The following is a 10,574-nucleotide window of genomic DNA, read 5'->3' on the forward strand; positions in this document are numbered from 1 at the left end:
AACTGCTAGTCCAGCATTACAGGTGGTCCCCAATTTACAAACACGTTGAAAAAAGTGACTTATGACGGCTTTTCCCACTTAACAAACATTGCAGCGTCCCCTGGTCATGTGACCAACATTCAGACGCTTGGCAAATGATTCGTATTGATGACGGTCGCAGTGTCCCAAGGGGGTCACGTGATCCCCTTTGGGGACCTTCTGACGAGCAAAGTCAGTGGGGGAAGGCAGATTCACTTAACAACCGTGTGACTAACTGAACTGCAGCGATTCACTTAACAACGGTAGCAAGGCAGGTCGTAAAATGGGGCATAACTGACTTAAAAACGGTCTTGCTTGGCATACCTTGGGCTCATCTGTGGTTGTAAGTCGAGGACTAACACAAGCTGCTTGGTGGGAGGCTGAACCGACAGACCTCGGCAGCCTCGTCCTTCAGCAGCCCCCAAAGAGTCCGAGGCTGCCCAGCAGGCTGGCCTCCCCCTGGCCCTCAGGATGCATCCGGGGCAGGCACAAGCCTCCCCACTTCCTGGCGATTAGAGAGGTCATCTAGCCCACCCTCTGCCCGGGGGCTAGGGTTGCCAGATGTCCACTATTTGAGCGGACAGTCCACTTTTTTCACATTATGTTCACTATTTTTTTTTTCACAAAATAGTGGACATTTTTTTTATTCAAAAGCTTTATGATGAAATGGTACGTAATCTAAAGCTGTACAGTCTGCTTTTTTTACTACTTAACACCACCACCACCCCCGCCCCGCTTGTCCACTATTTTTGGGAAGCAGACCTGGCAACCCTACCCGGGGCGGGAATCCTCAGACCGTCCCAGGCGGCCCTTCCCCCCCAGCCCCTGGTCGGGCAAGGTAGCGAGCCAAAGCGTCCCGGAGAGCGACCGCCACCACGCAGCGGCAGGGCGAGGCAGCGCGGAGGACGGGGCCGCCCCACCCCCGCCCCTCGCCAGGGAGGAGGAGGAGGGAGGAGGAGGAGGAGGAGGAGGAGCAGAAGAGGGGCGGGGCCGGGAAGGGGCGGGGCCAGGGTAATATCTGGGGCCCCGGCCGCCGCGCCTCAGTCGTCCGGGGCTGCTTTCGGCGAGCGGAGCACGACTAGGCGGCACCATGAGCTCCATTCTGGACGTCCGGAACCTCTACCAGGTGAGAGGCCAGCCGCCTCCCGGGCCCCGTCGCCCCCGCGGCCGCCGGAGGAGAGCCCCGACGCTTCTGGCTCCGCTGTCGGGCAGCCGGGGCCAGCTCGCTCCCTGCCCGACGCCGCTTGCGCGGATCCTGGGCAGGGGATGGGCGCGGCTTGGCATCTCGACGCGGAGCTCCGTCGGCCGAGGAAGGAGGAGGAGCCCCCCCCTCGGGCAGCCCTCGCAGGCCGGCGCGCCTCTCCCGGCGACCCCGCCTTAAGCCTCCGTTTGAGACCCCCCCCCCTCGGGGCGTTCTCCAAAGAGCGGCGCTTCTTTCCGAGGGGGCGCGGGGAGCCGGTGGGGGCCAAGCCAGCCCCGTCGAAGCCCCGCTGGCTGAGCATCGCGGGCTTTGTAGTCCTCCGTGTTGTGGGCTGGGGAGGGGGTCCTGGCGCCCGAGAGGTGGGGAACAGGGCTGGGAAGGAGCGGCGGTCCCCGACCCCCGTCTTCGGGAAAGGGTGGGAGGGAAATTGCCGGCCTTTGACAGCGTGCGGATCGCCGGGGGGGAGCTTGAATTCCCCCCCCCCCGAAGCCCCTTGGGCCAAGGCCGAGGCGCTTCCTCCTCCCCCCCCCCCCCCAGTCGGGGAGGAGAAAAACAGGAAGCGCAGCGCTGGCTCCGCTCGGCTTTTTTTTCTAGGTCAAGAATTACGTCGCTGCCGCTGCTGCGGCTTCTCCCCGCCCCGGCTCGGGGCTTCGCGGGGAGATCGGACGCAGCCTGCGCGGGGCGGGCGGGGGGGGGGAACGCGGACCGACTTCGCAGCCTCTCCCGAGCGCCGAGCCCCCTTTTTCAGTCGTTGGGCCGAAAAAACGCAGCCCCCCCCCCCGAAGGACTTTCTCCAGTTTCCTGTGTGTCTGTGTGTGTGTGTGTGTAGTGGGGGAGCAAGGACCCCTCCCCAGTCTCGCATCTTTCGGGGCTTCGGGCGGGGGGGGGAGCAGAAAGGCTTTTTCTGCTGAAACCCTTTCGGGATCCAGGGATGCCGGTGATCTGGTATTCATTCCAGCGCCGGCAGATTTTATCAGAGACCCTCTTTCGATCTCCTGCTGGGGAAAAAACAGTGGGGGGTCCCACTGTTGATCCGATATGGGGCGAGAACTTGGGGGGCTGTCCATGAAGGGGGGGGTCGGTTAAAGCAGGCAGAACTGGCGGTGGGTCCCTGTGGGGCTTCCCGTGAGGGTAGCTTTTTTATTTATTTATTTATTAAATTTATATACCGCCCTATCTCCCTTGCGGGACTCAGGGCGGTGAACAGGCGATACTAAAAACCACGATAATAAATAAATAGTTTGTTTTAAAATCGAATTAAATAACAGGCCTGTTCTAAAAACGCACCCGCTTTTGCGCCCTGTTGTGAGTCTTCCCTCCTCCTCCTTGCAGTATCAAATCTGGGTGTTTTTGCCTTGTTTTTGTGGGGCTGCTTCTCCCTCGAGCCGAGCCGAGCCGCACCCCACCAACAGCGGCCTTGGGCCAAACGCAGCCGAGGCAGCTTTTCTAAACCCGCTTAAAAATAAATCCAGGCAACCTTCGGGCTTTAGAGGTCTTTCAGCCAGGCTTAAGATTTCTCCAGGAAGTTGGTAGCCTTAAAGATGTTGTCGGTTTCGATAGTCACTCGGATGGCCCGTGTATGTGTGTCTGTGTGTGTGTGTGTGTGTGTGTGTGTGTACATATTTTCCACCCTGTGCACATTTGTGTAAGGTGGGAAAGCACATAGCAAGTCGGTTTTGTTGTCAAACAGGATTTTTGAACGCCGAGTGTCTTTGATTGGAGAGGGGGCGAAGAGTTGGGCCTTCAGTTGAAAAGCGAATTTATCACGGTGGAAAAAGATTTTTTTTTTTTTTAGGCTGCATAAAGTGGAGGGGCACAGAATGTTTCTTGGGGGCCGGCTGGGGTCTTGTGAATTGATGTGCGAGGCTTCCCGACGCGTAGAAGGGTTTGCAGCCTATCCCTGACACGGTGCCTGTCGGAGGGGGAGGTTTTTATGCCCCCATGTCCCCCCCCTGCCCCGTCCTCTCTGGTTTAGAGTCACCGCCCAGCAGCTGTTCCCCTCCGCAGCTCTGCGCTGGCCACAAGTCTCTTTAAAAATAACCCCAGCCCAGCCCACCTGGACTATATTAAGGCCGCTGACGTCACACTCACACACAACGCTTGTCACCTACCGACACTGGCTCCGTTCTGAGCTTCCCTGTCAGCTGGCGCCGCCTTCTGGCCGGGGCTTTCCGGGGGGGGGCTCACCGGACAAGAACTGGTGGAAGTCCCAAGCCCGGCTGTCCCAAGGGAGGGGCCCCTGGCTTAGGACGGAGGCCGGTGGACCCCTGCTTTGGTGAGCTTCAGGGTCTTGAGGCTTAGAGGGGGGTTGGGGCGCTGCCCCCCCCAAGCAGGCGGCTTTCCTCCCGCAGCGGTTGAGATTCTGCGCTGCCAAGGGGGCCCAAGAGTGGCGCGCGCTGTTTGCCGGTTTCCCCCGGGGAGAGATCCCGAGCCTGTGGATGGGATCGGTCCGGATTTTTGCGCCATTCAAGGCTGGCCACAGTGGGGTCCTTTTGCAGGGTCTCTAACCTCTCCTCCTCTTCCTCCCCCCGCAGAACCTGCTCAACCTCTCGCTGAGCGAAGAGCCAGACGCACCCGCCTCCGCCTTCTCCTGCGGCCACTCAGCCCGCTCCTCCACCTCCTCTGACCCGGCACTGCCCGGCGGCGGGGATTCGGCGCTGTGGCCCATGCGCGGCCCCTGGAGCCCCCAGGGCGAGCAGCTGCGGCCCCCGTTGCGCCCGGATCGCTCGGTCAGCCTGATCGAGGGCAGGGCACTGTCGCTGCCGCCGCTGCCACCCCCGCCAGGCTTCCCCCCGCTCAAGCAGCCCGCCGGCGCCCCGCCCACCCCGTCGTCCCGCTACAAGACGGAGCTGTGCCGCACCTTCAGCGAGAGTGGCCGCTGCAAGTACGGCGCCAAGTGCCAGTTCGCCCACGGCGCGGCCGAGCTGCGCTCCGTCAGCCGCCACCCCAAGTACAAGACAGAGCTCTGCCACAAGTTCTACCTGCACGGCGAGTGTCCCTACGGCGCCCGCTGCCACTTCATCCACCTGCCCGAGGAGGCGCAGCTCTTCAGCAGCGGCGGGGCCGGCCCACAGCTCCTGCGCCAAAGTGTCAGCTTCTCCGGGGTGCCCAGTGCCCGCCGCGCCTCCCCGCTGCCCGGCCTGCCCGACCCGGCCTCCTTCGCCCGGGCGCCCTCGGCCTCGCCCCCGCCCGCCTGCACCGAGCTCCTGTCGCCCGCCTTCGAGCACCTGGCCGGGGACCCGCTCGGCCTGCTCTCGCCCTTCGGGGACTCGCTGGCCGGGACCCTCCTCGGGGGCGGGGGCGGCGGGGGCGGCTGCTGCTCCTGCCGCTGCGGGAAGTCGGCCGGCCTGGGCAGCTCGCTGCAGGGCACCCGGGACTACTTCTCGGCGGCCCCCGGGACACCCCCCTCGGCCCTGCCCAGGACCCCCTCCTCCAACTCGCTCTCGGACCCCGACTGCTACAGCAGCTCCAGCAGCCTCAGCGGCTCCGACTCGCCCGTCTTCGATCAGCACCCCGTCGGCGGGCCGGCGGGGACCCCTCACCGCCTGCCCATCTTCAACCGGCTTTCGGTCTCGGACTGAGGCCCGGATGGGACTGTTCCAAGCTCGCCGTCGACGGAGGGGGCTGCCCTCTGGACGGGATTCCCTTGGAGGGGGAGGACCCCAAAGCCCTCCCCCTCCCAGCCTGAACTGATGCCAGCCGCTTTTCAGGGCTTCGGCTGCTCTCGAAGTCCTCCTCTTGCCTGTTCTTTCGCAGGGGGGGGGAGGGTGCAGTGCTTTTCCTGCCTCCCACCTGCCGGCCTTCTTGCCCTCACCAGGCCTGGGCAAGGGGGTTCCAGATGATTGCAGTTTCCCTTCCACAGAGAGTGCCTTAAGCAGAATCTGCACCTGGGCACCAGACTGAGCAGTTAGGCAGAGGTGGGCCAGGTCCTCTCCCCCTCCCCAGGAGTGCCTTATGGCAGCGTGTGTCAGACAGTCAGATAGTCGGGTCTTTAAACTGTCTCAAAAATCCCCTTTCAGGGAGCCAGGAAACCAAGCTGGGGGGGGGGTCAATTTAATTTTCTCTCTGGTTTTGCACAAAACAGCTGGCTGGGCTGAGCTGAGAGGGACAGCGGGGTGGATCAGCCTCACCCCCTTGGGGCAGTTCCCTTCCCCCCCCCTCCCTTTAAGAAATTCAACTGTCAGGAGATTGTTCCCTTTTTAGGAATCGCCTTCTCCTCCCCCCCCAACCTGGAAAAACCCAGAGAAGTTCAAGCAGAGGATTTTTCTTCGCTCTTTATTCTATAACTGCGTCTCCAAGCTTAGTCACTTGAAGATGCTTGGACTTCAACTCCCAGCATTCCAAAGCTGGCTGGGGAGTTCTGGGAGTTGAAGTCCAACCAAGTGAGGGGCGATTGAGAAACGCTGTTCTAACACCTGAGCATTATGCCAAAGGTTAACTGCCCCAGGGAGAAACGGAAGTGTACTTGTATGTAGCAGCTTTATTTCTTTTTTAAAAAAAATTTCCTCCAGTGGTAAGGAGGAAATAAAAAATCTCACACCACGGAAACCAGATCAAGCTGGGGGAAAAAGACTTAAGACAAAGTCCTGGTGGCTGTTAAATGTATTTTGTTTTTCTTTAAAAAAACATGCTTTATACTGTGAATATTCTCTCCTTATCTAGTCCTCCAGCAAGAATAGGTTGAGAATTAAGGAGAGGTGCTGAGTTTTTGTTTTTTTTTAATTCCCCTTTATCGTGCCCTCTGGAGCTTTTGAAATAAAGGCAGGGCAGTCATGTTTTCCCCTTGGGGTGCTCTGAACCCCAAGAAATGTGCATCCCCTTGGTGCAAGAACAGGTGGTTTCTGCCTCTTCCCAAATCCCTCTGCCGGCTGTACAGGTGTGAAATTCTTCCCTATTGGAAAATTTGAATCTGATCGACATGCGTCTCCAGCCTGCCTCCATGTTCCAATGGGGTGAAATTCATATTAAACTGAATCTTGGATTGATCAAAAACAGCGTCAGGCCACAACTGTTCATCCCTGTTCCACAGGAAGCTGAGATCTGCACTAAACCGGACGTCCAATATTCCAAATTGACGAATTCCAGACTTTGTACTTTCTTCCTCGGCCACCCAAGGAAATTCTTATCCCACTCTCCAGTTCCGTGAAATTCAGTCTTTGGGAATTCTGCTCCTCCATCCCCACGTAGGGGAGGATTTGGAGCTGGCCAACCAGATGCCAAATGGAATGATACTGGCAGAAAGTTTATTTTTTTTTAGTGTCCACAAAGCCCAGTACCCACAGCACGGAAAACAGGTGTCCTCCTGTTGCTTTAACCTCAGTTAAATTAGACATTTTGCACTGATGGAGACCGGTTGGGGAGGAAGGAAGCCCTTTGTTTCTAAGCTTATGTCGATGCTGGTCACACTTGCGTGTCATTTTGTGGTGGGTGTTGTTGTTTTTAAAAATCCTCAAATGTTTACTTTGTAATAAGGCAATAACCGAAACCAAACTATTTATAGAGTCTATTTATTCATAAATTTTATATTGTATTTATCTTTTTTTGTAATATTCCAGAATAATATATATATATATATATAAAATATCTATATATTTTTGTGTGTGAATTACAAAGCAAATGAGATTCTGCTACGATTTTAAAATGGTTCCAAATGCTAGCTTTTTTTTTCTCTGCTGGAAAAAGAGACTTTGCTACTTCTTTTCTGAATCTCCAAAAGATAATGGTGCAACCAATACTCAGTTAATAATAAATCCGAGGATCAGAAAATCTTGTCTGCTCGTGTCTATGCTTGTTTAGAAAATCTTAAAAAATAATTTCCTGCTTCAATCAAACAGAATAGAATCTTCTAGTCCAGCCCCCTGCTCAAGCAGGAGACCTTATACCAATTCAGACAAATGGCTTTCCAGTCTTTTCTTAAAAGCCTCCAGTGATGGAGCACTCACAATTTCTGGTGGCAAACAGTTCCACTGGTTAATTGTTGTCACTGTCAGGAAATTTCTCCTTAATTCCAGGTCGCTTATCTCCTTGATTAGTTTCCAACCATTGTTTCTTGTCCTGCTTTCAAAGAAAACGACTCCCTCTTCTTTGGGGCAGCCCCTCAAATACTGGAATACTGCTATCATGTCTCCCCTATTTCTTATTTTCTTTAGACTAGTGACTAGTCACTAGCCAAACCGAAGTCCTGCAGCCACTCTTCCTATGTTTTTGTCTCCAGGCCTTTCATCATCTTAGTTGCTCTTCTCTGCACTTTTTCCAAAGTCCCAACATCTTTTTTGTAACGTGGTGACCAAACCTGGACGCAATATATTCCAGGTGTGGCCTTAACTAAGGTTTTATAAAGCAATACTAATACTTCAGAAAGAAACTTCAGTCAAAGAGAGCATGTGTCACATTCAGGTGGGATTTAAATCCTGAGCACATCGGATGCCTCAAGGGGGGGAAAAAAAGTGGAGGAAGGGAATAAAGCAAGGGACGCACCCTAAAAGGGAATGGAGAAATATGGAGGGCTGGGGAACTCCAGTCTTAGGTGAACCAGGAATTGAAAAAAGGACCAGATCTTTCTACATGGGTTTGGCTGCCAAGACTCTCGGCTTGCAGAGAACAGAGACACGTCACAACATCCCCCAGTAAAAATAAAACAGCTGCTGAGCTGCGAGCTGCAGTAATAAGCAGTTGGGTTTGGCGCCCGATGCCTCCTGCGTCAGCAGCTCTCAAGGCAAGCAGGGTGTGGCGCCAGCACATTCCTGCACCCGGTGTAGTGCCAGCTGACAGGGGCGCCTAAGGAGGAACACCCATATTAGGGTGCCTGGACTGGGAGAACCTGTTGGGTGGCTTTCCTGGCTGCTACGACTCGCTGCTGGGTGGGCCTCCAAGGTGGCACCTCCTGGGCAGAGCGCCTTGTGGCTTGCCAAGTAAACAAATCAGGAGTAACACCCTGGAAACAGCTGAGTTCCAGGGTGTTCCTTTTTCGCTTTTCAAGTCCTGCAGTACCCAGCGGGCAAAACCCGTCCAGACGAGGCCCGAAGCTGTCCTTGAGCATTATGGATGTTTGTCTACCTTTGGTTTTCTTTTATGCGCTCCATCGTTGGAGGTTTTCAAGAAACGACTAGACAGTCATTTGTCCCCAGGCTGACCAACGGCCTCCGTTCCTCCAGCAGAAGGAAGTTATGGAAAGCCAACCTAGAATTAAGCAGAAATTCCTGACAGTGAGAACAATTAACCAGGGGAACGGCTGGTTTCCAGGAATTGTGGGTGCTCCATCACTGAAGGTCTTTGAGAAGAGATGGGAAAGCTGTTTGTGTGGAACGGCACAGGGAAGGGGTGTCCAAACTTGGCAACTTTAAGATTTGTGGTCTTCAGGTCCCAGAACCTCTGGAGGCAAGCAGTTCCACTAATTAATTAGCTGAATGACAGTGTTGGAAGGGACCCTGGAGGTCTTCTAGTCCAAACCGCTGCTCAAGCAGGAGACCTGTACTATTTCAGGCAAATGACTGTCCAATCTCTTCTTTAAAATCTCCAGTGATGGAGCACCCACATGTTCTGGAGGGAAGTCGTTCCACTGATTTAATTGTTCTCCCTGTCAGGAAGTTTCTCCTTAGTTCCAGGTTGCTTCTCTCCTCGATGGGTTTCCATCGGTTGCTTCTGGTGCTTTGGAAAATAGGTTGATCCCACAATTAGTTTGGTTTGCAGCAAAGGAGAAGCCCCAAAGCAAGCAGATGGCACTTAACATTTCAACATGATGCTAGCTGGAGACACGGCTGGGATTTCAAGATGGGATTTCACAATTTATACAAATCAAGCTGAGCTTGGAACGTCACGTTGGCCAACGCCTCCTCCACCCTGCTCTGAGCTAATTTCCCAGCATGCTGAAGACAGACACCGTGTAGGAGGGATGATGGGAAATGAGAAGAGCTGGGTTGCCTCAATTTCCTCCTTGAAGAAGATCAAGGCGGCATCAGGGATGGGCCAGACCAGGAAGAGAAGGGAAGAGTTGGCACTGGCTGGGCTGGGCGTTCACCTGCAAATGGATGGAAGGATACTAATGGAGAGAGCCAGTAAGGCATCCCAGGCCTCACCTGGCTCAGGTAGGACTCCCAAATCCAGCCCTTCAGGTGTTCTTTTTTGGGGGGAGGTTAGAAGCAGCCTTGGGAGCTGGAGTCAACCTGTTCCCCAAAGCACCAGAAGGCAGGACAAGAAGCAACGGATGGAAACTCATCAAGGAGAGAAACAACCTGGAACTAAGGAGAAACTTCCTGACAGGGAAAACAATCAACCATTGGAACAGCTTGCCACCAGAAGTTATAAGTGCTTTATCACTGCAGGCTTTCAAGAAGAGACTGGACAGCCATTTGTCTGAATTGGTCGAGGGTCTCCTCCTTGGGCAGGGGGTTGGACTAGAAGACCTCCAAGGTTCCTTCCAACTCTGTGATTCTGTTAAGTCCACAAGTCTTAAAGTTGCCAAGGTTGGACACCCCTGTCCTAGAGTCTGTCCTGGAGTCCCCTCTGAAGGCGTCCTGCACCTTCAGAACCCTCCCCTCGGCCCCATCTCTGCAACGTCCTTTCAGAGGATAAGGTCTTGGGCACACGGGGTCTGTGTGTGTGTGTGTGTGCATGTGTGGCTGAGCTCACACATCGCACGCAGCCACAATGGGGTTGGTCGGCTCTTGGCTTTATGTGACAGGCCAACCAGCTATTGTGGCTTGCAGGCTGTTATTTGTGGCTTAATGCATTGAGTTAATCCGTCACATTGTGGTATTCTGGGCGTTTAGTGGCGGAGACAATAATGGCTTTGCATGACGTGGGAAATGGAATCTGCAGCTGGCCTGACCCGGTTTGGCAGCCTTGCAGAAAAATTAACCCATGCTTGGATCGCCTGACTGGAGAGCCCCCTTCTTCAGATGGTGGCCCTGTCCATTTGGTACCTTTGTATCCTGGATTCACAACACAGAATAATGTTGGAAGGGACCTTAGAGGTCCTCTAGTCCAGCCTCCTGCTTGAGCAGTAGAACCCATGCAAGTAGTCCTTGACTTACGACTGTTCCTTTAGTGACCATTCAAAGTTACAGCAACACTGGAAAAAGCGACGTATGACCGTTTTTTCACACTTGATCGCATGACCGTGTCCCCGCGGTCATGTGATCAAAATTCAGACGCTTGCCAACCTAACTCGTATCTATGACGGACGTGGCGTCCCGGGGTCAGGTGATCCCCTTTTGCGACCTTCCGACAAGCAAAGCCTTTGATCAGTATGTCTGCCGAGGCCCCCATGGCACGTTTCGCTTCCAGCCCTGAAGTGGAACCTGTTTTTGCACATAGCGGATGTGTGTGTGTCTGTGTGTGTGTGTGTTGCAACCAC

General features: G+C 54.8%; 1 protein-coding gene across 1 annotated transcript; it reads left to right on the forward strand.

Moving 5' to 3' along the window:
• The first annotated feature begins 1,108 nt into the window (after nt 1-1,108).
• ZFP36 (ZFP36 ring finger protein) lies at nt 1,109-4,800 on the forward strand. The gene is made up of 2 exons (XM_015820669.1): nt 1,109-1,144; nt 3,754-4,800. The coding sequence occupies exons 1-2, from the start codon at nt 1,109-1,111 to the stop codon at nt 4,798-4,800; spliced, it is 1,083 nt and encodes a 360-aa protein (XP_015676155.1).
• The last annotated feature ends 5,774 nt before the right edge of the window (nt 4,801-10,574 follow it).

Source organism: Protobothrops mucrosquamatus, unplaced genomic scaffold (assembly GCF_001527695.2).
Source record: "Protobothrops mucrosquamatus isolate PMUCROS unplaced genomic scaffold, P.Mucros_1.0 scaffold1157, whole genome shotgun sequence".
Lineage (NCBI taxonomy): Eukaryota > Metazoa > Chordata > Lepidosauria > Squamata > Viperidae > Protobothrops > Protobothrops mucrosquamatus.

Bases quoted from the DNA above. Each gene is read 5' to 3' on its own strand.
- ZFP36 (XM_015820669.1), top strand. From the start codon at position 1,109: ATGAGCTCCATTCTGGACGTCCGGAACCTCTACCAG. The intron at 1,145-3,753 runs GTGAGAGGCCAG...CTCCCCCCGCAG, and splicing joins ACGTCCGGAACCTCTACCAG to AACCTGCTCAACCTCTCGCT.